This window comes from Salvelinus namaycush, chromosome 22, assembly GCF_016432855.1.
Source record: "Salvelinus namaycush isolate Seneca chromosome 22, SaNama_1.0, whole genome shotgun sequence".
NCBI lineage: Eukaryota > Metazoa > Chordata > Actinopteri > Salmoniformes > Salmonidae > Salvelinus > Salvelinus namaycush.
In genome coordinates, this window is record NC_052328.1 from 5914106 (window position 1) to 5939553 (window position 25448).

General features: G+C 42.7%; 3 protein-coding genes across 5 annotated transcripts; 2 read left to right on the plus strand and 1 right to left on the minus strand.

The window, feature by feature from the left end:
* The first annotated feature begins 982 nt into the window (after window positions 1-982).
* Window positions 983-3056, plus strand: LOC120017364 (high choriolytic enzyme 1-like). The gene is made up of 5 exons (XM_038960115.1): window positions 983-1062; window positions 1249-1421; window positions 2446-2527; window positions 2819-2940; window positions 3052-3056. Exons 1-5 carry the CDS (start codon window positions 983-985, stop codon window positions 3054-3056), a joined length of 462 nt encoding a protein of 153 aa, XP_038816043.1.
* A 3038-nt stretch (window positions 3057-6094) lies between these two features.
* On the minus strand, window positions 6095-9980 carry LOC120017483 (golgin subfamily A member 6-like protein 22). Of its 3 annotated transcripts, XR_005472115.1 has the most exons (5): window positions 9785-9980; window positions 7066-9273; window positions 6641-6751; window positions 6382-6478; window positions 6095-6237 (listed from the first exon to the last, which is right to left on the minus strand). XR_005472115.1 is itself a non-coding variant. In XM_038960263.1 (2 exons), exons 1-2 carry the CDS (start codon window positions 9920-9922, stop codon window positions 7267-7269), a joined length of 2145 nt encoding a protein of 714 aa, XP_038816191.1. In that variant the 5' UTR covers window positions 9923-9980; the 3' UTR covers window positions 6499-7266. The 3 variants fall into 3 exon arrangements, 1 of the variants encoding a protein (XP_038816191.1); XR_005472114.1 differs by having other exon boundaries at window positions 6641-9273; XM_038960263.1 differs by lacking the exons at window positions 6095-6237; window positions 6382-6478 and having other exon boundaries at window positions 6499-9273.
* Window positions 9981-19068: 9088 nt separating this feature from the next.
* Window positions 19069-21140, plus strand: LOC120017365 (high choriolytic enzyme 1-like). Its single transcript, XM_038960116.1, has 5 exons — window positions 19069-19148; window positions 19335-19507; window positions 20531-20612; window positions 20903-21024; window positions 21136-21140. Exons 1-5 carry the CDS (start codon window positions 19069-19071, stop codon window positions 21138-21140), a joined length of 462 nt encoding a protein of 153 aa, XP_038816044.1.
* The last annotated feature ends 4308 nt before the right edge of the window (window positions 21141-25448 follow it).

Sequence of the window (25448 nt, forward strand, 5' to 3'; positions counted from 1 at the left end):
CATCAGACCAGACGTTTTTCCAATTTTCCTGTGTCCAGTGTTTCATTAGTCCACTGCAACAATTTTTTTTTGCTGAAAGAAGTGGAACTGTAAGGTTGTCGGCTGCCATACCCCATTTGTGTCAAGGTTCTACGAGTTGAGCATTTTTTGGGTCTTTGGGCACAAATGTTTTACTGGACTGTCAATTGACTATAACTGTAGCCCGTCTGTTGCTCTGCACAATTCGTGTCACCCATTTTCGACCACTGGACTGCCATTGGCTGGATGTCCTTTGGGTGGTGGACCATTCTTCACACACGGGAAACTGAGTGTGAAATAGCCAGCAACGTTGCAGTTCTTGACACACTCAAACTGGTGAGCCTGGTACCTACCATACCCTGATCAAAGGTACTTAAATATTTTGTCCTGCCCATTCACCCTCTGAATGGCATACATACATGATCCATGTCGCAAGGCTTAACAATCCTCCTTTAACCGGTCTCTTCATATACACTGATTGAACAGGTGACCTCAATAAGGATCATAGCATTCACCTGGTCAGTCTGTCATGGAAAGTACACTGTATATTGCTCCAATCTTTTTTTTCTTCTACATACTTAGTCTGGTTTTAGTCATTTAAGTTAATACTGAAATAGTTTTACCATTTTAGAATTTAAAAACATTCATAGGGGAAATGCAGAAATAACAATTTAATTAATCTGAGGCCTATACTCTCTAGCGACAGCTGGATTTAAGACTAGGTGTTTTGTCCTACAGGAAGACCGATTAGCTGTGAAGTCACTTTGGCCTGAGAATGAAGGCGTCACTTCTATCCCCTACAAGATCAACGATTATCTGGGTGAGTGTCGAATACAGTAGGAGAGATGAACACTGTAACACTAGATGTTTTCTGATATAGTGAGAATGATATGCACCGTCTAATGGTAGATTGTCTCTGATCCACACAGTGGACAGAAAGGAAACTATACTAGCAGCGTTCAAGATGATTTCAGACCAGACGTGTATCCTCTTCCACGAATACACCAATGAGATGAACTACATCGAGTTCATCTCTGGGACAGGGTGAGTCCAAAGTGGGCACATTAACACATTCTCTCCTTCCCAGCAGTTTACAGTTAACTCACAACCTCTCCTTCCTTTTCCTGTGTTCAATCCTTTATTTTTCTCTCTTCCTGTCATATCCCCTCTTTCTCCTCCATTTCTCTCCTCCCGCTTCTCTCACCTTTATCTTTCTTCACTTAACTCTAGCTGTGCGTCGTATGTAGGTTTTCAGGGCGGGGCCCAGTCTCTGTACTTCGGTAGAGCCTGTAACGTGGGGAACCTGTGTCATGAGCTGATGCATGCACTGGGCCTGCACCACGAGCACACACGGCCAGACCGTGACCAATACGTCACCATACAGTGGGACAATGTGGTCCCAGGTAACTCACAACATACTAAACCACCTCACGGGCATTGCATGTGGATCAGGGGCAGGGCTGGTCAATTTGTCCCATGGAAGAGCTGCAGTGTGCAGGCTTTTGTACCAGCCCAACACTAACATACCAGATTCAGCTTTTTGTGGTCTGGAGTGAAGACCGTATAGAATAACTATTGACATTTAGTATTTTATTAGGTACTGCCTAAGCAGCAGCTACTCTTCCTGGGGTCCACACAACATGAAACGCTATATAACATTTAATAGACAGTACAGCACAAGGACAGAACAACATTAGTTTAAAATAAGTATAGTCTTTCATACATTTATGCCTTAACGTTCCATTTATCATGTACTTATTAAAACGGAAATACTGCAGCCATTCATTTCCCCATCCATTGCAAGCCTTTTCTCTACTGTTGTAATTGCTTTGTCTAAGCAGGTCCTGATAGCCTAATATCATAGCAGCCTTGAATCCTGCTATCCTAATCTCACAGCACCAGTTCTGTAAACACCAGAGAGAATCTTACACCAGTAACCATCAGTGTTCTTCAGTTTGAGACCAATACTATGCATAACTATGTATTTTATAGACTCATTTCCAATTATGTAGAATTTAACTGAATTTGTTAACTCCTGCGAATTTCCCCTGGCGTGACTGCAGCAACCTTGTTCACTAAATTTACCTGACGCGAATAACTCTACATTGTCATCTACAGTTACCACCTGTAATGGGTATCCTGGTGTAAAATATACCTTTTACAGTTGCCACCTGTAATGGGTATCCTGGGATAACATGTAAGCTCGTTTTTGAGGGCAGTTTTGTTACATTACCACCCGCAATGGGTTTCATTAGGTAAGATTAAATATTCATGCCTTGAATCCTGTAGAGTTTCCTCCTGCTAGAGGTTCAACTTAATGGTTTCCATCTCAACTTGTCTACATTTCCATTTTCATTCCCTTATCACATTCACACCCAGCAGTGTCCACCAGTCACATCTGCCTCTTGTAACTCTTTTAACTTCCAGGAAAAGAAGGTAACTTTAAGGTGAAGAAAGGAGACACTCAGGACCTGCCCTATGACTACGACTCCATAATGCACTACGGAACGTCAGTCACACTCCTCTCCTCCTTATTCCCACTAAAGTCCTAATTTTACTCACCTTGTTTTTAAACTGCTGGCAATAAGTAAATTATTAGTTTTACTGGGCCTGTGTACAGTATCCAGCTCCAGTAACATTTCCCGGTGCGTACCCAATGGTTCCCTATTTAGGTCACTTTTTTACCTGGGCTCTGGTCAAACTATGTGCACTATATTGGGAATAGGGTGGCATTGTGACGCAGTCCTTGTGTTAAAGTAGCAAGTCCTCTAATCCCCCCTTGTTGGGTTTCTCCTGGCAGATACTACTTCTCATCAAACCGGAACCCCACTATTGGCTCCAAGAAGAGTGGAGTCCAGATTGGACAGAGAAATCACCTGAGCCCCCTGGACATAACACGCCTTAACAAACTCTATCAATGTGGTAAAGACATGCACACACAGAGACAGGAAAAATATCAGAGTTGGGCTGCCTTTTTAAATGCAGTCATTCTCGTGCTGTATTCTAACCATGTTCATGTCCTGTCTTTCACAGAATAACAATGCACAGTTTAGCATTTATTACACCATCGAAGATTTCAACACCGCTGCTGTCGACTGAAGATTCCAACACAAATGGCACTGACATTTTAACTTCTCAACAATGAATAAGTTGAACTAGTCCCTTAAAGCTTTCTGATGTATTATATGTGTGTTCAGCAGCAGGCAGTAGTTTAATTTGTCCTGTGTGCTCTTGCTGCCTTGAATTAGGCCTATTCCACTGCACTTGTCTTGGAAATAAATAAAATGACCTAGACTGAAAAGAATCCAGTCAGTGTGATGTTTCTTGCAGTGTTCTATTTCATTCTATAATGGACCTTCTCAGCTATGCTCATCATACATCCCAAGGTGGGATCAGAGATGAAGTAGATCTAGCACAGCAGGAGAGACGACTTAAATTAATGGTGATTAAGGTATAAAACTTGGCTGACTAGCTAGGCAACAAATGATTTAAAAACGATGACGCTGTAACACAGGACTTAGACAGCAGGGATCATAGACTCACCAAAATCAGAATGTCGCCCTCTGGAAGGGTGTACTACGAAACAGGTTTGAGTTGACGAGAACTTTGGTAAACTCTTGAGCTCAATTCAGGATAACCGGTACCATGAACGTGGCCCACCTTTTAGCACACTACCGTTCAAAAGTTTGCGGTCACTTAGAAATATCCTTGTTTTTGACAGCCTTTTTTGTCCATTAAAATTAAGTGATCAGAAATAGTGTAGACAATGTTGTAAATAACTATTGTAGTTGGAAAGGGCAGGTTTTTAGTGGAATATCTACAGTTGAAGTCGGAAGTTTACATACGCCTTAGCCAAATACATTTAAACTCTGTTTTAAACAATTCCTGACATTTAATCCTAGTAAAAATTCCTTGTCTTAGGTTAGTTAGGATCAGTGTGACAGGTTAAAGGAAATACTAATAGCCTGTTATACACTGCTCAAAAAAATAAAGGGAACACTTAAACAACACAATGTAACTCCAAGTCAATCACACTTCTGTGAAATCAAACTGTCCACTTAGGAAGCAACACTGATTGACAATAAATTTCACATGCTGTTGTGCAAATGGAATAGACAAAAGGTGGAAATTATAGGCAATTAGCAAGACACCCCCAATAAAGGAGTGATTCTGCAGGTGGTGACCACAGACCACTTCTCAGTTCCTATGCTTCCTGGCTGATGTTTTGGTCACTTTTGAATGCTGGCGGTGCTCTCACTCTAGTGGTAGCATGAGACGGAGTCTACAACCCACACAAGTGGCTCAGGTAGTGCAGCTCATCCAGGATGGCACATCAATGCGAGCTGTGGCAAGAAGGTTTGCTGTGTCTGTCAGCGTAGTGTCCAGAGCATGGAGGCGCTACCAGGAGACAGGCCAGTACATCAGGAGACGTGGAGGAGGCCGTAGGAGGGCAACAACCCAGCAGCAGGACCGCTACCTCCGCCTTTGAGCAGGAGGAGCACTGCCAGAGCCCTGCAAAATGACCTCCAGCAGGCCACAAATGTGCATTTAATCCTAGTAAAACTTCTCCTTCCTGAGCAGTATTTTATGTTTATCCGAGGAAGGAGTACCAGAGGAAGGAGTGCCTCCTACTGGCCCTCCAACACCACTTCCAGTAGCATCTGGTCTCCCATCCAGGGACTGACCAGGACCAACCCTGCTGAGCTTCAAAAGCAAGCCAGCAGTGGTATGCAGGGTGGTATGCTGCTGGCTGTAAGTAGGCCTTGGTATGAAGGCTGTGTGGTCCCATGGTGTTTGTACTTGCATACTATTGCTTGTACAGATGAACGTGGTACCTTCAGGCATTTGGAAATTGCTCCCAAGGATGAACCAGACTTGTGGAGGCCTACAATTTCTTTTCTGAGGTCTTGGCTGATTTCTTTTGATTTTCCCATGATGTCAAGCCAAGAAGCACTGAGTTTGAAGGTAGGCCTTGAAATATATCCACAGGTACACCTCCAATTGACTTAAAGTATGTCAATTAGCCTATCAGAAGCTTCTAAAGCCATGACATAATTTTCTGGAATTTTACAAGCTGTTTAAAGGCACAGTCAACTTAGTGTATGTAAACTTCTGAACCACTGGAATTGTGATACAGTGAATTATAAGTGAAATTATCTGTAATTATCTGTCATGCACACAGTAGATGTCCTAACCAACTTGCCAAAACTATTGTTTGTTAACAAGAGATTTGTGGAGTGGTTGAAAAACAAGTTTAATAGACTCCAACCTAAGTGTATATAAACTTCCGACTTCAACTGTACATAGTTGTACAGAGGCCCATTATCAGCAACCATAACTCCTGCTTTCCAATGGCACGTTGTTAGCTAATCCAAATGTATCATTTTAAAAGGCAAATTGATCATTAGAAAACCCTTTTGCAATTACGTTAGCACAGCTGAAAACTGTTCTGATTAAAGAAGCAATAAAACTGGCCTTTAGACTAGTTGGGTATCTGGAGCATCAGCATTTGTGGGTTCGATTACAGGCTCAAAATGGCCAGAAACAAAGAACTTTATTCAGAAACTCGTCAGCCTATTCTTGTTATGAGAAATTAAGGCTATTCCGTGCGAGAAATTAGAAACTGAAGATCTCGTACAACGCTGTGTACTACTCCACAGAACAGTGCAAACTGGCAATAACCAGAATAGAAAGAGTGGGAGGCCCCGGTGCACAACTGAGCAAGAGTACATTAGAGTGTCTAGTTTTAGAAATAGATGCCTCAACTGGCAGCTTCATTAAATAGTACCTGCAAAACACCAGTCTCGACGTCAACAGTGAAGAGGTGACTCCGGGATGCTGGCATTCTAGGCAGAGTTGCAAAAAAAAAGCCATATCTGAATGGCCAATAAAAAGATTAAGATGGGCAAAAGAACACAGACACTTGGCAAAAGAACACTGACACTGGACAGAGGAACTCTGCCTAGAAGGTCAGAATATTCATTGGGTTTACACCAATCTTATTACTACTGCACTGATCACAATCAAACAGAAAAGGCTGATGCTTGCAATTCATTTTTATTGTAAAGTTGCATGATATAAAGCAGGAAGAATTAACATCCAAAAGCCCATTTAGGGCCATGGCAAACTGCCTATCATAGACCCTCTCCCTCTTCCTCCATGGTGTCCTCCAGGAGCTCATGAAAGCAATGCTGTCAATCCACATGGAAGCAGAACATCCTGTAAAAACAATTATCCCGTCAGGAATGAATCAAACAGTCATTGAACGAATGGGATTCACAGTAATACATTTGTCTGAGAATTTTCAATCATGAACCCCAGTTCTGGAGCCCCTATCCTCTCATCACAAGCCCAAGCACTTACCTCATCTGCTCTTCTGTGTTTTCCTCTTCCTGCCTCCCTCCCTTTCATCCTTTCCTATTGATGCTTCAACAGATAAAGTGACCTAATATGCCACAATCTGTTTCAGGAAAAAAACATCCGAAAGCCCAATCACATGAGGTGAATAATCACATGAGATCAGGAATTGTAGTGTTTGAGTTGAAAGACATTGCATAAATGCACGTCTATCAACACTAATACAGTTGTCTACAGAGAACAGGCGTTGATAGTAAACACTTACCTAATGTAGTCATCCAGCTGTGCTCCTCCAACGCTCCCATCCTTTCCAATTGATGCTTCAACAGATCTGTTTCTTTGGCTGCTCTTTTCATCTATCTCAGACTTGAACAGGCTTGGAAAGAGGACAAAAGGAAACCAAAGCAACTTTAAAAGAGAAGTAGAAGATGCAGACTTCGGTTCTTTTTGACATGTCTGTTGGCTCTTTTTCCTGTGCTCTTGGTCTTCTCCTTTTCTGCTCATCCTTAGTTATTTAGATAGTTATTTTGGCCATATGTCCATGGGAATTCTAGTTCAATCTCCTCTCTTTTACTCTTATAAAATGTTTTCACCTCTTTTTTCTGGGTCTCTGTTTATCTTGCCTCCCCCCTTGTGTTTTCCATTACTTTCTTTTGATCCACTCAGCTCTTTACTGCTAATCTCATTTACCTTTTATCCCATGGTCCTTCCTGATTCTGTCCATCAGAACTTGAATTCTGTATCTTCTACTGACCTCCTGATAAACCACTCTGGTCTCCCTTCCTCCTCTCTCATGTTTCCTCCTCTTCACCCTCATGCCTGGCTTCCTTATAATATTTTCCTCCTTTTGCTTATTTTCTCATTTTTTTTGTTAGTATTTTCTTTTGTGATCTACTCAAAAGTTGTCAATGCCTCGTCCGCCGCTTTCTTCTGCTTCTTCCTTGTTCTCCTCTTCGCAGACTGTGCGTGAGCGGTCTCTGGACGCTGCTCCCTCTCTTCCCTCCGCACAGAGGCGTCAGATGTAGACGCTGTGACCTCGTATGCCACCACCTGTTTTGCTCTCTGTGTCTGCCCTTTTTTCTGACACAGCGCACGCCTCTTTTCTCTTTCAATCTGTGCATTCCTCTCTTCTCTCTCATACAGTTTCTCCATCTCCATCTTGAACCTGGCCTCGTGATCTTTTATTCTTTGAAGCTCTGCTCTCTTCTTATCCTCGTCCCGTATCCTTGTCTGCCTTTTCTGTTCCTCCTTCTCTTGTTCCTGCTGTATCTTCAATCTCCTTTTCTGTTCCTCTTTCCTCCTCTTCTCTTCTTTCTCTCGTGCCTTTTGCTGCATCTCCAACACCTTCATTCTCTCCTTTTCCCTGTTCCTCTCCTCCTCCATCCTCTGTTTCTCAATCTTTTTCAACATCTCTGCCCTCTTTTCCTCCATCTTTTTCTCTTCCTCTGCCCTCTTTTTCTCTTCTTTTGCACGGGCCTTCTGTTGCATCTCCTGCTTCTTTCTTTCTTTTTTCTCTCTTTTTTTCTCTTGCTCTTGTCTCTTTTTCTCATGTTCGATCTTTAGTTTCATCTCTGCCTTCTCCCTTTTCCTCTGCTCCTCTAACTTGTTTTTTTCCATATTTTCTGTCCTTTTCCTTTCCTCCTCATTCAATTTCTTCAATTTCTTCAATTTCTTCTGTCTCTTTTCCCACTTTTTGAGCTCTTCGTCCCTGGCTTTTTCCTTCCTCCTTTCAATCTTCATCATCTCTTCATTTCTCTTAGCCTCGTCCTTGAAATATTTGATCCTGTCTGCGTAGCTCATGGCATTAAGTTCTTCTCTCCCTCGGCTCACCATCACAGACATTGCATTGGCGGTTGAATATCTCCCTTCCATTTTACCACTATCAATCTCCTTCCTGTCCCTCTCACCATAAGGTTCCCGGTGTAGACATCTCTGCTGTTGTCCACTCATGCTCTCCTCACTTTCACTACTCCCCTCCTGACTTGTGACCTCACTCACACTCTGAGACACATCATCCTCAGACGAGCACGAGGGAGTCACAGCCTTCTCAGTGATGACGCGGAGCGCCTTGATGTAGTCAGCTTCTGTGTTCACCCTGTGAGCGAGCGGGCACAGCTCCTCGTAAATGGACTTCCATGTGAGTGACTCCTCACAAACGTCGTCAGGCAGGTATAGATCAGATGATTGCCTCTTGAGCACATTCACAACGTCTGCCAGGTCCTGCTGCGTTTCCCCCTGAGTGTCCTCTCGGACGGCCACTGGCGTGGCGTCTGGGCTGGCCGGGCGCTCGGGGGCTGTGGCAGGGGTATTGGATTGTTCTACTGCAGAGGAGCAGGAGGCCTCAGTGTCATCGTTCTTGTCATCGTTGTTTACCCTTTTCTTCAGAATCTCTTCCTTTCTCTTTTGGGCCATCCTCTCTTTCAGCTGTGCTTTATACATATTTGCAATTTCTGCGCCTCTCCGTTGAACTTCCTCAGACAATTCCTCAGGCGATGCAATCTCTGGCCTGTTGACCTCATCCTTAACCTTTTCCTGGCCAGTCAATGAGGACCTGGGGTGGACGTGCGGATGGGTCTGTCTCATCCGGGCAGGAGGGCCGGAAGCCAGGGGGTGGGATGGGACAGCAAATCGGTGTGAAGCGTGTGGGTGTGACTTCTTGGACTGAGAAGGAGGCCATTTATCAGGGGAGGTGCAGCTCTGTGTGTCCAGAGGGGGAAAGATTGAGTGTTTCTTAGATGGGTCCTTCTGGGTGCCGGCAGCATGCTGGTCAGGCTCCGATTGGCTGTTGGCGAGGTACCTATGGAGGTTGTACCAGGGGAAAGCTGGCAGTGTCGGGGAGACGGGACAAAGAATGGAGGAGGTGGAGCGCTGCTTGATCACCCCTTTATCCACCCCAATCTGTATGATGACAGACACATTTGTATTACTTAAAAGCTTGATGGTGATTGTTATTACCATCTTAAAACAATTACAAGTGTATGGGTAATAAATATCATAGAGAAAACATGTTTTTTTACTGTATATTAGCCTATTAGGAAAATGAACTTTTGGAATCATTCCAATTCAGAAATTCTTCCATTCTTTTTCAACTTTTGTCTAAGAATGCAGACCTTCCTAAGAATACTACCATTGCAGAATGCAGACCTTCTTAAGAATACTACCAGTGCAGAATGCAGACCTTCTTAAGAATACTACCAGTGCAGAATGCAGACCTTCCTGAGAATACTACCAGTGCAGAATGCAGACCTTCCTCTGAATACTTCCAGTTTTCCGTTTTTTTCTTGCCTTCTTATTTCACTATTCTATCTATTTAGATCTCATTTCTGTGTATCAGGATTGGGAACATCTAAAGCAACTACAGTATATCTACTTATATGAAAGTCTGATTAAAGAAAACTGCTCTTGTTACCTCCTCCAAGAGTTGGTGCAGCCTAAATATTTCTCCATACAGCGCCTTAATCTCCCTCATGTTTCCTCGCTCAGTTCTCCATGTCTGTCTAGCCAATCTCCAATGGGCGAGGTCAAGGTCATGGATATCCTCCCGCATGCCTAGTTCAACCTGGGTTCCCTTCTCATTTAGTCTCTTCTTTTTCCTCTTCTTCTGGGTTGAATCGGTGTTCTCCTTGCCCTGCCTACACACCTTTAGGGCAGTAGGGATATTGAGAATAGAACATGGTATATTTTACTCATTGGATTATTATGTGCCTTCCATTGTATTTCATTGATATACAATATCAATAAGGTATAATGTTGACACTAGATCAAGCCGTAGTTAGTACAAAGTTTACACTGATTGGCCATACATGATTAGTCTGGACCACTTTAGTGGGTCGTAGATTTAGCCTGCAGATGGGACTTACATTAAGGCTGGGGAGTTGTGAGGAGTTGTGAGGCTGGTGTGTTCTGGGCCTGTGGAGTTCAGTAGTTTCTGTGCAGAAATCGTCCTGTGCAGTCCGCTTTGCCCATGGCTAGAAATGAAAATGATGACAAACATGCAGTCAGTAGGTTGGAGGTTATCGTGATACAAGTTTGTTATTTTCAATCCTAGAAAAGCTCATAGGTCTATATGTCAAAGTGATGATTTTAAATCACTGGAGTTTTGACTATGAGGGTGGTGAGAGAAAAGAGATTCTAACCATTCTTATGATGATCCTTGGGAAGGAGAACTTTCCCATAGTTCCTTCAATTACAGTAATCCTGAAAAAGATACAATATGGCTTCAAAATATTATTATATTATTTAAATCATCTAAATTAAATTGTGTCAAAGTAGGCCTTTTCACACTAAATCACAAGTGGTCACAACTACTTACCAATCACTTCAAAAATAACCATCCAAAATATAGAAATGATTTTGACCCTGAATTGAACTTGTAAGTGTTGCCGTAATATGAGAGTAACGCTATGTCAAACCATTTAGGCTGTCATCATATCAGAATACAATCATTTATGACATCACAATTGTGATGTAATGTGGTGCCATGGGAGACCACACCCACCCTGACAGACAGCAAACATAGTAAAAACCACACTGTAGCAATGTGTATCACTTCACAGCTACTGTCCATGATGCATCATGAGTGGTTGTCCTCTGATGGGACCCTATTCCCTACATAGTGTACTACTTTTGACCATGGTTGATAATGTACTTTATAGGGTTGATTTGGGATGCACCTAGAACTATGTAAAAAGTACCTTTGTTCGTCCTCACAATCAATTTTGCGTTGACATTAAATCATTTTTACTAAGTGAAATTTATGGGACAACAAGAAAGAAATGTATTCATAATAAAAACTGTACATCATTTTTTACGTTTTTGCAGAGGAGGTCTTAGTCGCACAATTACACATCAGTTTAGTGCAGTACTTCTCAGGTGAATGATAGGAAACACTTCATTGAAGAATCCCGTCCATAGTTCCCACCCCTACTGTGAACCAATCACTGATGAAGGGGTGTAGACTTCGACTACCAAACTCTGACTTGCCTCAACAAAAAAATTGGTGCACGCGAACAGCTGAAAAAAACCTACCGAACACCAAAATGAACAAAAACTTCACAAAATGTATAAGCTTAAACTGTTTCGACTGGGAAGCATGTGACAGCCTTTTAGGAAGGTGGACGAGCAAAATCCACCATCGTAGTACGGATGAAGCCTGAGCTGGAATGTGAAGCTAACTGAAGCTGGCTAGATTTAATAGACCCTGAGTAGATCTAGCTTGCTTCTTGGTATACCACTCTGGGAACACCCTGGACTTACGACATGGGCTCTATGCTACATTATGGACAGTACTGTTCACTACTCTATACTATGGATGCACATGACCACTGTCTATACTGCATTATACATGAACACTAACACTGTCTACATGGTTTCCCACAGCAGATATTTATTTTCTGTCAATGGGGAGCCCACCATCATAGCCAAGATCCACAACAAGATATCAGAGATGGGCCAGAGAACACATAGGACTGAACTAAATATCCAGAAAGTCTGACCGCTCTACAACTGTGGCTGTATGACATGCCATACTCTTTTTGACCAGACGGCATCAGATACATGGCCTACACATATTAAGACAGAGGAGCGCTGTTTTGCTGTCTCAGAAGCTTTGTCTAGGTTGATGTGTCTTTCTGTCAATAATGTACAACTGCAGCCCACATTTCGGGGTGTTCCTGCATGAGGGCATTCCTGCATCTGCTACATTATGCACAGTACTGTTCACTATATGCTATGTATGCACATTAACACTGTCCATACTGCACAATCTGTTGTTGAGGTTGATGACCTAAAAACAAGTGGTCACACCTGCATCTGTTCTGGTGACACAGGAGTTTGAAGTGGAGGGAGTACAGGGCTTAGCATGTCCCTCAAGGAGGCTAAAAAAAGATTTTGACTTGGAAAAGTTGAATATTTTCAGGAATTGGGTAATTGGTTAAGGGAGGAGGATTGGAGGGAAAGAGAGGAGGTTGAATAGACTGAGGGAGGCAGAGTATGGGTTTGTATCTGTTGAAGATAGCAATGACAAGGGAGAGGGTATGACGAGGAAGATTGGTATCAAGTCAAACAGAGTGGGCCGGACACCAGTTTGAGTTCTGGAGGTGAAATGGAAGGGGTAGAAGGTGTTGTGGAAGTTGGGTGGAAAAGATGGTGGGTGCTGTTGAGTCGGTGAAGGTAACCCTGAGTGGAGGTGTCTGGTGCGAGAGAGGCAGGTTTAGGTGGCCAGGGTCATTGTAGTGGAGAAGATGTTGTATGCAGAGGAAGTGGAGGGTTGATGAAGGGTGAGGGATTCTGAGAGGATCCCTGTGAATAGTAGATCTTTGCCAGAACAGAGGGATAGGCCAATGAGTGATATATGTTTCAGTGAGGTTGGCTTAGCATTCATAGCAATTGTTATCAGCTGTACCGCAGAGATGAAACGTAAGTCATAGAAAATAGATGTTGTGGTGGCAGCTGCAGAGAAGAACTTGGGGGTACGAGATTCGATTTCAGAAGAGTTACAGGGTGTGTTGAGTAGTAGTGTCTCGCCCTCTCGGGTCGTTGGCCTGGGGTAGGATAAGACAGGGTTAAAGTAGTGGAATAAGGTGATGGGTTTTAATGAGTGTAGGGTTAGTTAGTAGGGTCATTAAATATATATTTGTATGGATTTTTTCACGTTTCCCCTTATACCATTTTGTATAACAGAGTGTAATGGATTCATACAATAGTTCAGTAGAGGGCGATAAGGCAACATATTGGATGCCAACCGTCTTTAAACCTCACCGAAGAAGAAGAAGAAGAAGGAGAAGAAGGAGAATGCACCTGTTCTTTTGTGATTGCTGCCCTGCTCACTATTTGACTGGAAGGAGAGCTATTGCACAAATTTGTTTGTGCTGTTTCTTTGATTGTTTTTTTCCCAAATCTTGGGGGACAATTGTTGCTGCAACATGGTTTGGTTTCTGATTCTCATCTGGTTTGTCCAAGGTAGGACCAGCCATTTTGTTTTTGTGACATCCTGCTTTTTAGTGTTTTCCATTTGATGTAGGGCAGGCGAATCGATTCTTCATGTTATGTAACATGTATTATGTTACCTTTGTGTATTTCAGTGGGCAGTGTTCCGATCACCAATTTCACAAATGCTACTACTTCAAATGCTACTATCCCTGCCACAGGTAGGCAGGCCTGCATTTGGGACCAGTCATTTTGTTAGGTGATAGGCTGAAAGCTAGGCCTGTTATCTGTTTTCCATGTTTTTATTTAATGTAGGCCAGCTGTACTGCAAAACTGTTATTGTACTGTTCCACTTTGTAATATTTTATTTCTGTGTTTCAGTGGACAATTCTAAAAGCCCCATCAACAATTCTACAAATGTGACTTTCTCTGCCACAGGTAGGCCTATACTGTGATTTTCAAGTCAGTCACTTGGGATGATGGGGCCCAAAGAAACAATTCATTCTGTTGTCTTCAAGTTTATGGCTTGTCTATCAATAAACATAATGATATTACAAAATGAGTTTGTTCACAATTCCTTTTAGGTTCTACTGCCTCAATGGGGACACGCCACAGACAAAATGATTGGGTTAAAACGCCTGAAACTAGAGAAGGTAACGCATTCATTAGATGAAGCGCACATTCCTGGACCTCTACCATGAGGTCTGGACTTTAATGGCACTGGAGGTAGTGACTTGTAACTAGTACATGTCAGTGTGGTTGTTTCAGACCCTCTCTCTCTCTGTTACAGAGGACTTACAGTTTGACCTTGCTATCATGGAGGGAGACATTCTGGTTTCGGTGAGTCTATTATCCTTGCTTTCTGTCCTGTTACTGCATCTTTTAGGCTGATGAATCAGATTGATACCACCTTCTGGTATACACAGTCTGAAGCTAATGACTGCAAAATCATTCAAGCCAGATTGTTGAAAAGAATTACATTTGAACTTGCTCTACCGGTTGTCCATGGTGTTGGTCCTTCAGATGGTTGAAATTTGAGCCAATATATCCACAGGAAAATATACAATGCATGCATACTAACTGAAGTGCCAGGTGATAGAAATTTCAACTTCAGTACCGCCACTCTAAAAAGTTGTGTTAACAGTACTTTCCTGTGGATATTTTTAACCATCTGAAGGATCAACACCACGGACCACCAGTAGAGTAAGTTTCAATGTCATTTCATTCAACATTCTGTCTTGTAAAGAAACCTTAAACGATTTTGCAGTCATTAGTTTCAGTCTGTGTATACCAGAAGCTGGTACAGTGCCTTCCGAAAGCATCATACCCCTTGACTTATTTCACATTTTGTTACAGCCTGAATTCAAAATGGATAAAATACAAATTCAAACCCATCTATTCAAAATACCCCATAATGACAGTGAAAATGTTTTAGAAATGTTTGCTAGTTTATTGAAAATGAAATGCAGAAATATCAACTATTCGCATCCCAGAGTGAATACTTTCTAGAAGCACCTTTGGCAGCGATTACAGCTGTGAGTCTCTCTGGGTAAGTCTAAGAGCTTTCCACATCTGGATTGTGTAACTTCTCAAAATGATTCAAGCTGTCAAATTGGTTGTTGATCACTACTAAACAACCATGTTCAGGTCTTGCCGTAGATTTGTCAATACTGTAACTCGGCCACTCGGGAACATTCTGTCTTCATGGTAAGCAACTCCAGTGCAGATTTGCCCTTGTGTTTTAGGTTATTGTCCTGCAGAAAGGTGAATTATGCTCCCAGTGTCTGGTAGAAAGCAGACTAAACCAGGATTTCCTCTAGGATCTTGCTTGTGCTTAGCTCATTCCGTTTCTTTTTTTATCCTGAAACTCCCCAGTCCACAACGATTACAAGCATACCCATAACATGATGCATCCACCACTATGCTTGAAAATATGAAGTGGTAATCCGTAATCTTTTGGATTTGCCTGTCATTACACTTTGTATTCAGGACAAAAAGATAATTGCTTTGCCACATTTTCTGCAGTATTACTTTAGTGCCTTGACGCCATCAGGATGCATGTTTTGGAATAATTTTATTCTGTACAGGCTTCCTTTTCACTGTCAATCAGGTTAACCTCTTGGGAAAACCCCCCCCCTTTCAATTTCCGCCTGAAGACATACCCAAATCTAACTGTCTCTAGCTCAGGCCCAGGAGCAAGGATATGCATATTCTTGGTACCATTTGAAAGAAAACACTCTGAAGTTTGTGTAAATGTGAATTGAATGTAGGAGAATATAACACAATAGATCTGGTTTTGATAATACAATGAAAAAACCATATGTTTTTTCATTTTAATTGTTGTATCATATTTAAAATGAACAAGATAAAACAAACATCTAGATATGAATATGGGAACAATTTCAGTGGAAAACATAAGAAGGCAACAGTACTTGTGCAAAGTTTCAGAATGATAACTTCCAAAATGAGTGTGCTACATGACATTTATCATGAAGTCACCCAGGTGTCCCACACAAGTAGCCCAAATGTACCCAAGTGGCCAAATTGGTGAAGGTATACATTCTGAAACAAATAACTATACAAAATACCAAAATGGTATTCTAACACCCCCCCCCCCCCCAAAACAAATTGAGAAAAAAATATGAAAAAGAAAATGTTGGAATTTTTTAAAATAAAAAATATGAAAAAATAAATAAAATATACATTTACAAAATAACATGGGTGACTATTTACACACTTTCAATATTTGGAAGACCCTCAGTCCTCTATCAAATCAAATGCCCTTCCTACATCAGCTAATATCTCAATGTGCTATACAGAAACCCGGCCTAAAACCCCAAACAGCAAGCAATGCAGGTGTAGAAGTACGGTGGCTAGGAAAAACTAGAAAGGCAAAACCTAGGAAGAAACCTAGAGAGGAACCAGGCTATGAGGGGTGGCCAGTCCTCTTCTGGCTGTACTGGGTAGATATCGGAGTGGTTGTAGAGGGTGCAACAGGACAGCACCTCAAGAGTAAAAATGAACAGTTTAGGTAGGGTTCCATAGCCGCAGGCAGAATAGTTGAAACTGGAACAGCAGCAAGGTCGGGTGGACTGGGGACAGCAAGGAGTCATCATGCCAGGGGGTCCTGACGCATGGTCCTGGGGCTCAGGTCCTCAGAGAAAGGAGAGAAAGAGAGAGCATACTTAAATTCACACAGGATAAGACAGGAACAGTACTCCAGATATAACATAACCCCACCCACTTTGCCAAAGCTCTACACAATATTCTGCTGTCGATGCCAGATGCTATAGCAGTCTCTTTCTGATGTAAAGCAGAGGGTCACCGAGCATGTGGTGCATGTGATGGGCGACTTCATCTTGCAAACAACACAGCAACGCCTCCATGCTGTGCCCTTTTGGCCCTTAGGCACATCCATGTCTGCACAAATATATCTGGGCAGATGAACACTTGTGGCAGGAGCAGAAGGGACAGGGCTTGGTGCAGTGGTGCTGTAGCCAGCAAGCTCCTTGATGAGCTGCTCTTTGAAGGCTTTCTTTGTGAGGAAGGGCTTTCCACAGCTCTTAGCCATTTCCTTGTGTAGGATTAATAAATTCACCACAGCAATGTCGACGAGATGATAGAAGAAGGTCTTGTACCATTTCATTGTCTTATGCAGAACATTGTAATAGCCTATCAGCGCATCTGATAGGTCCACACCTCCCATGCTCTTGTTGTAGTCCTTCACTGCAGTTGGAATGGGGACATTTTTGGTGGTCCAATTCCCAGTACCCCATTGAAGGACTTGTGTATAGTTGAACACATCACGACTTCCCTGGTATCCATCCACTTTACAAAAAGCAGGCCATCTTCGCGGATCCATCGCATGGCCCCCCGCTCAGCCCGCTTAGGCATGTCGTTCACCTTGGTCTTCGGAAAGCCCACCCTGTTGGTGCGAATGGTGCCACAAGCCCACACATCCCGCTTCCTAAGGTCTGTGAACAGGGTAGGGCTTGTGTAGAAGTTATCCACAAAGAGTTTGTAGCCCTTCCCCAGCAGTTGGAAATCCAATAACTCCATCAGAGTCATAGCTAAGTCCCTTACCAGTCGCACAAGTGTTCTTCCCCTCATAGACAAAGAAATTGCATGTGTAGGCACACACAGAATCAGCCAAAACAAACAGCTTGTAACCCCACTTGGTTGGCTTGTTACGCATGTATTGTTTGAGGCCAATTCTGGCCTTTGAGGCTACCATCCTCTCATCGATTGACAGGTTCTGGGCAGGCTGAAAGTAGGTCTTGCAGGCCTCAACAATGCTGTGGTAGAGAGGTTTCCACAGGAATGCTGGCCCCATGATTTCCTCAATGCTTGCCACCATTGTGCCCAGTTGGCTGGTAGTGGATCTCTAATCCGAAATAGCTCGTTCCATCTCATCCCACAGATGCTTCATTGGATTGAGATCTGGTGACTGGGCAGGCCACTGCACTAAGCTGAATTCACTAATCTTCGTGGAACCATTCCTGGACAATCCTAGCCTTGTGGCATGGGGCATTATCCATTATCCTGCTAAATTCACAGATGGATACACTGCTGCCATGAAGGGATGCACCTGATTTTCAATTATGTTCAGACATTCAAACGTTATCATGGGGCCCAACGTGTGCCATGAAAAGGCACCCCACAGCATCACACCACCACTACCACTCACCAGCCTGCAATGTTGACAAATATCATGACGGATGCATGTGGTATTCTTCATACCCTAGTCCTCCCATCAGTGTGAAATTGCAAAAAAAACGGGATTCATCAGACCAGACGTTTTTCCAATTCTCCTGTGTCCAGTGTTTCATTAGTCCACTGCAACATTTTTTTTTGCTGAAAGAAGTGGAACTCTGTAAGGTTGTCGGCTGCCATACCCCATTTGTGTCAAGGTTCTACGAGTTGAGCATTTTTTGGGTCTTTGGGCACAAATGTTTTACTGGACTGTCAATTGACTATAACTGTAGCCAGTCTGTTGCTCTGCACAATTCGTGTCACCCATTTTTGACCACTGGACTGCCATTGGCTGGATGTCCTTTGGGTGGTGGACCATTCTTCACACACGGGAAACTGAGTGTGAAATAGCCAGCAACGTTGCAGTTCTTGACACACTCAAACTGGTGAGCCTGGTACCTACCATACCCTGATCAAAGGTACTTAAATATTTTGTCCTGCCCATTATCCCTCTGAATGGCATATATACATGATCCATGTCGCAAGGCTTAACAATCCTCCTTTAACCGGTCTCTTCATATACACTGATTGAACAGGTGACCTCAATAAGTATCATAGCATTCACCTGGTCAGTCTGTCATGGAAAGTACACTGTATATTGCTCCAATCTTTTTTTTCTTCTACATACTTAGTCTGGTTTTAGTCATTTAAGTTAATACTGAAATAGTTTTACCATTTTAGAATTTAAAAACATTCATAGGGGAAATGCAGAAATAACAATTTAATTAATCTGAGGCCTATACTCTCTAGCGACAGCTGGATTTAAGACTGGGTGTTTTGTCCTACAGGAAGACCGATTAGCTGTGAAGTCACTTTGGCCTGAGAATGAAGGCGTCACTTCTATCCCCTACAAGATCAACGATTATCTGGGTGAGTGTCGAATACAGTAGGAGAGATGAACACTGTAACACTAGATGTTTTCTAATATAGTGAGAATGATATGCACCGTCTAATGGTAGATTGTCTCTGATCCACACAGTGGACAGAAAGGAAACTATACTAGCAGCGTTCAAGATGATTTCAGACCAGACGTGTATCCTCTTCCACGAATACACCAATGAGATGAACTACATCGAGTTCATCTCTGGGACAGGGTGAGTCCAAAGTGGGCACATTAACACATTCTCTCCTTCCCAGCAGTTTACAGTTAACTCACAACCTCTCCTTCCTTTTCCTGTGTTCAATCCTTTATTTTTCTCTCTTCCTGTCATATCCCCTCTTTCTCCTCCATTTCTCTCCTCCCGCTTCTCTCACCTTTATCTTTCTTCACTTAACTCTAGCTGTGCGTCGTATGTAGGTTTTCAGGGCGGGGCCCAGTCTCTGTACTTCGGTAGAGCCTGTAACGTGGGGAACCTGTGTCATGAGCTGATGCATGCACTGGGCCTGCACCACGAGCACACACGGCCAGACCGTGACCAATACGTCACCATACAGTGGGACAATGTGGTCCCAGGTAACTCACAACATTCTAAACCACCTCACGGGCATTGCATGTGGATCAGGGGCAGGGCTGGTCAATTTGTCCCATGGAAGAGCTGCAGTGTGCAGGCTTTTGTACCAGCCCAACTAACATACCAGATTCAGCTTTTTGTGGTCTGGAGTGAAGACCGTATAGAATAACTATTGACATTTAGTATTTTATTAGGTACTGCCTAAGCAGCAGCTACTCTTCCTGGGGTCCACACAACATGAAACGCTATATAACATTTAATAGACAGTACAGCACAAGGACAGAACAACATTAGTTTAAAATAAGTATAGTCTTTCATACATTTATGCCTTAACGTTCCATTTATCATGTACTTATTCAAACGGAAATAGTGCAGCCATTCATTTCCCCATCCATTGCAACCCTTTTCTCTACTGTTGAAATGTCTTTGTCTAAGCAGGTCCTGATAGCCTAATATCATAGCAGCCTTGAATCCTGCTATCCTAATCTCACAGCACCAGTTCTGTAAACACCAGAGAGAATCTTACACCAGTAACCATCAGTGTTCTTCAGTTTGAGACCAATACTATGCAGAACTTTGGATTTTATAGACTCATTTCAATTTATGTAGAATTTAACTGAATTTGTTAACTCCTGCGAATTTCCCCTGGCGTGACTGCAGCAACCTTGTTCACTAAATTTACCTGACGCGAATAACTCTACATTGTCATCTACAGTTACCACCTGTAATGGGTATCCTGGTGTAAAATATACCTTTTACAGTTGCCACCCGTAATGGGTATCCTGGGATAACATGTAAGCTCGTTTTTGAGGGCAGTTTTGTTACATTACCACCCGCAATGGGTTCATTAGGTAAGATTAAATATTCATGCCTTGAATCCTGTAGAGTTTCCTCCTGCTAGAGGTTCAACTTAATGGTTTCCATCTCAACTTGTCTACATTTCCATTTTAATTCCCTTATATCACATTCACACCCAGCAGTGTCCACCAGTCACATCTGCCTCTTGTAACTCTTTTAACTTCCAGGAAAAGAAGATAACTTTAAGGTGAAGAAAGGAGACACTCAGGACCTGCCCTATGACTACGACTCCATAATGCACTACGGAACGTCAGTCACACTCCTCTCCTCCTTATTCCCACTAAAGTCCTAATTTTACTCACCTTGTTTTTAAACTGCTGGCAATAAGTAAATATTAGTTTTACTGGGCCTGTGTACAGTATCCAGCTCCAGTAACATTTCCCCGTGCGTACCAAATGGTTCCCTATTTAGGTCACTTTTTTACCTGGGCTCTGGTCAAACTATGTGCACTATATTGGGAATAGGGTGGCATTGTGACGCAGTCCTTGTGTTAAAGTAGCAAGTCCTCTAATCCCCCATTGTTGGGTTTCTCCTGGCAGATACTACTTCTCATCAAACCGGAACCCCACTATTGGCTCCAAGAAGAGTGGAGTCCAGATTGGACAGAGAAATCACCTGAGCCCCCTGGACATAACACGCCTTAACAAACTCTATCAATGTGGTAAAGACATGCACACACAGAGACAGGAAAAATATCAGAGTTGGGCTGCCTTTTTAAATGCAGTCATTCTCGTGCTGTATTCTAACCATGTTCATGTCCTGTCTTTCACAGAATAACAATGCACAGTTTAGCATTTATTACACCATCGAAGATTTCAACACCGCTGCTGTCGACTGAAGATTCCAACACAAATGGCACTGACATTTTAACTTCTCAACAATGAATAAGTTGAACTAGTCCCTTAAAGCTTTCTGATGTATTATACGTGTGTTCAGCAGCAGGCAGTAGTTTAATTTGTCCTGTGTGCTCTTGCTGCCTTGAATTAGGCCTATTCCACTGCACTTGTCTTGGAAATAAATAAAATGACCTAGACTGAAAAGAATCCAGTCAGTGTGATGTTTCTTGCAGTGTTCTATTTCATTCTATAATGGACCTTCTCAGCTATGCTCATCATACATCCCAAGGTGGGATCAGAGATGAAGTAGATCTAGCACAGCAGGAGAGACGACTTAAATTAATGGTGATTAAGGTATAAAACTTGGCTGACTAGCTAGGCAACAAATGATTTAAAAACGATGACGCTGTAACACAGGACTTATAGACAGCAGGGATCATAGACTCACCAAAATCAGAATGTCGCCCTCTGGAAGGGTGTACTACGAAACAGGTTTGAGTTGACGAGAACTTTGGTAAACTCTTGAGCTCAATTCAGGATAACCGGTACCATGAACGTGGCCCACCTTTTAGCATGGAATACTTAACAAATATACATAAAGATTGCGGTCACTTAGAAATATCCTTGTTTTTGACAGCCTTTTTTGTCCATTAAAATTAAGTGATCAGAAATAGTGTAGACAATGTTGTAAATAACTATTGTAGTTGGAAAGGGCAGGTTTTTAGTGGAATATCTACAGTTGAAGTCGGAAGTTTACATACGCCTTAGCCAAATACATTTAAACTCTGTTTTAAACAATTCCTGACATTTAATCCTAGTAAAAATTCCTTGTCTTAGGTTAGTTAGGATCAGTGTGACAGGTTAAAGGAAATACTAATAGCCTGTTATACACTGCTCAAAAAAATAAAGGGAACACTTAAACAACACAATGTAACTCCAAGTCAATCACACTTCTGTGAAATCAAACTGTCCACTTAGGAAGCAACACTGATTGACAATAAATTTCACATGCTGTTGTGCAAATGGAATAGACAAAAGGTGGAAATTATAGGCAATTAGCAAGACACCCCCAATAAAGGAGTGATTCTGCAGGTGGTGACCACAGACCACTTCTCAGTTCCTATGCTTCCTGGCTGATGTTTTGGTCACTTTTGAATGCTGGCGGTGCTCTCACTCTAGTGGTAGCATGAGACGGAGTCTACAACCCACACAAGTGGCTCAGGTAGTGCAGCTCATCCAGGATGGCACATCAATGCGAGCTGTGGCAAGAAGGTTTGCTGTGTCTGTCAGCGTAGTGTCCAGAGCATGGAGGCGCTACCAGGAGACAGGCCAGTACATCAGGAGACGTGGAGGAGGCCGTAGGAGGGCAACAACCCAGCAGCAGGACCGCTACCTCCGCCTTTGAGCAGGAGGAGCACTGCCAGAGCCCTGCAAAATGACCTCCAGCAGGCCACAAATGTGCATGTGTCTGCTCAAACGGTCAGAAACAGACTCCATGAGGGTGGTATGAGGGCCCGACGTCCACAGGTGGGGGTTGTGCTTACAGCCCAACACCGTGCAGGACGTTTGGCATTTGCCAGAGAACACCAATATTGGCAAAATCGCCACTGGCGCCCTGTGCTCTTCACAGATGAAAGCAGGTTCACACTGAGCACATGAGCACATGTGTCAGACGTGACAGAGTCTGGAGACGCCGTGGAGAACGTTCTGCTGCCTGCAACATCCTCCAGCATGACCGGTTTGGCGGTGGGTCAGTCATGGTGTGGGGTGGCATTTCTTTGTGGGGCTGCACAGCCCTCCATGTGCTCGCCAGAGGTAGCCTGACTGCCATTAGGTACCGAGATGAGATCCTCAGAGCCCTTGTGAGACCATATGCTGACACATGCACATTTGTGGCCTGCTGGAGGTCATTTTGCAGGGCTCTGGCAGTGCTCCTCCTGCTCAAAGGCGGAGGTAGCGGTCCTGCTGCTGGGTTGTTGCCCTCCTACGGCCTCCTCCACGTCTCCTGATGTACTGGCCTGTCTCCTGGTAGTGCCTCCATGCTCTGGACACTACGCTGACAGACACAGCAAACCTTCTTGCCACAGCTCGCATTGATGTGCCATCCTGGATGAGCTGCACTACCTGAGCCACTTGTGTGGGTTGTAGACTCCGTCTCATGCTACCACTAGAGTGAAAGCACCGCCAGCATTCAAAAGTGACCAAAACATCAGCCAGGAAGCATAGGAACTGAGAAGTGGTCTGTGGTCACCACCTGCAGAATCACTCCTTATTGGGGGTGTCTTGCTAATTGCCTATAATTTCCACCTGTTGTCTATTCCATTTGCACAACAGCATGTGAAATGTATTGTCAATCAGTGTTGCTTCCTAAGTGGACAGTTTGATTTCACAGAAGTGTGATTGACTTGGAGTTACATTGTGTTGTTTAAGTGTTCCCTTTATTTTTTTGAGCAGTGTACATTAAAAAGTATTAGTAAATTCATAGTATGTGAGGATCTTAAAACATCTAAGGTTAAGAAGATCATGCATTCAGTATTAGTTGATAGATTGATAACATTTATATAATTGTGTTAAAATCCGTCAAGCATACAAAGGGTACGAATTGTGAGAGGAATGTGTAAACGTTATGTTGATTACTTTATGTTGTCGTGGGTAAAAGTGTTCATCTGTGATCTACTAAATGCTCTTAATCTATGAGCCTGAGATCGATTGCTCTGGTCTCCACTCAAGTTCACAGAGAATTCGCGGTCTTTTTCTCATTGCACTAAAAGTTCTCAATGAGTAAACATTAACCGATCACTCTCGTGATTCTTTCTCCCCTTTTTCAGGTACGTTATTGATGATAAAGAGTAATTTAAATGTAATAACTCGCTAACATGTCAAGAGTGTTTAAGGTTTGTCTTAGTAACATATTGAGGAAGTTAGTTAAGTTTGCAGAGAGAAATATGAGCCCTGCTCGGTTGCAGCGAAGAATAGCTTCGTACTGCTAGGTACTGCTACGTAGCTGCCATTTCATGTCGATTGTGAATGAACATGTGCGTTGTTAATAAGATATTTTGCGGCGTTATTTGTGTAATGGTTTTTCAAACACTTTATTGCCTGTTGATAAATTGAGTTATGGTTTACTGAGTTAAAGCTTTGTGCTTGACAGTTATATTGAAAATAGTATTTGTTTCAGTGATGTACAGTGTATACTGTTGTGACTTGAATAAGCCTTGTACCCTACAAAACTATCTATTTCCTGTAGATCTGTTATTCTGTAAAATGTGTTACTTATGTAAAATGATTGCACTAAAAGTTTTAATGAGTAAACATTCCGTATCACACTCGTGATTCTTTATTCCCTTTTTCAGGGGTGTAACATCACCACTATAGTTCACATTCTTAAACTGTCAGAATAATCAAGATTTATTTCAGTTATATTTCTTTCACGTTCCCAGTGGGTCAGAAGTTTACATACACTCAATTAGTATTTGGTAGCATTGCCTTGAAATTGTTTAACTTGGGTCAAACATTTCGGGTAGCCTTCCACAAGCTTCCCACAATAAGTTGGGTGAATTTTGGCCCATTCCTCCTGACAGAACTGTTGTAACTGAGTCAGGTTTGTAGGCCTACTTGCTCGCACATGCTTTCTCAGTTCTGCCCACAGATTTTCTATAGGATTGAAGTCAGGGCTTTGTGATGGCCAGTCCAATACCTTGACTTTGTCATTAAGCCATTTTGCCACAACTTTGGAAGTATGCTTGGGGTCATTGTCCATTTGGAAGACCCATTTGCGACCAAGTTTTAACATCCTGACTGATGTCTTGATGTTTCTTCAATATATCCACATACTTTTCCTTACTCATGCAGCCATCTAATTTGTGAAGTTCACCAGTCTCTCCTGCAGCAAAGCACCCCCACAACATGATGCTGCAACCCCCGTGCTGCACGGTTGGGATGGTGTTCTTTGGCTTGCAAGCCTCCCCCTTTTTCCTCCAAACAGTTTAATTTTTATTTCATCAGAGCAGAAGACAATTCTTTAAAAAGTACAGTCTTTGTCCCCATGTGCAATTGCAAACTGTAGTCTGGCTTTTTTATGGCGGTTTTGGAGCAGTGGCTTCTTCCTTGCTGAGCGGCCTTTCAGGTTATGTTGATATAGGACTCGTTTTACTGTGGATATAGATACTTTGTAAATGTTTCCTCCAGCATTTTCACATGGTCATTTGCTGCTGTTCTGTGATTGATTTGCACACTAAAGTACACTTAT

Bases quoted from the DNA above. Each gene is read 5' to 3' on its own strand.
- LOC120017364 (XM_038960115.1), top strand. From the start codon at position 983: ATGATTTCAGACCAGACGTGTATCCTCTTCCACGAATACACCAATGAG. The intron at 1,063-1,248 runs GTGAGTCCAAAG...ACTTAACTCTAG, and splicing joins GAGTTCATCTCTGGGACAGG to CTGTGCGTCGTATGTAGGTT. The intron at 1,422-2,445 runs GTAACTCACAAC...TTTAACTTCCAG, and splicing joins GTGGGACAATGTGGTCCCAG to GAAAAGAAGGTAACTTTAAG.
- LOC120017483 (XM_038960263.1), bottom strand. From the start codon at position 9,922: ATGCGGGAGGATATCCATGACCTTGACCTCGCCCATTGGAGATTGGCT. The intron at 9,274-9,784 runs GTAACAAGAGCA...GTCATCATACAG, and splicing joins TGCACCAACTCTTGGAGGAG to ATTGGGGTGGATAAAGGGGT.
- LOC120017365 (XM_038960116.1), top strand. From the start codon at position 19,069: ATGATTTCAGACCAGACGTGTATCCTCTTCCACGAATACACCAATGAG. The intron at 19,508-20,530 runs GTAACTCACAAC...TTTAACTTCCAG, and splicing joins GTGGGACAATGTGGTCCCAG to GAAAAGAAGATAACTTTAAG. The intron at 20,613-20,902 runs GTCAGTCACACT...TTCTCCTGGCAG, and splicing joins TCCATAATGCACTACGGAAC to ATACTACTTCTCATCAAACC.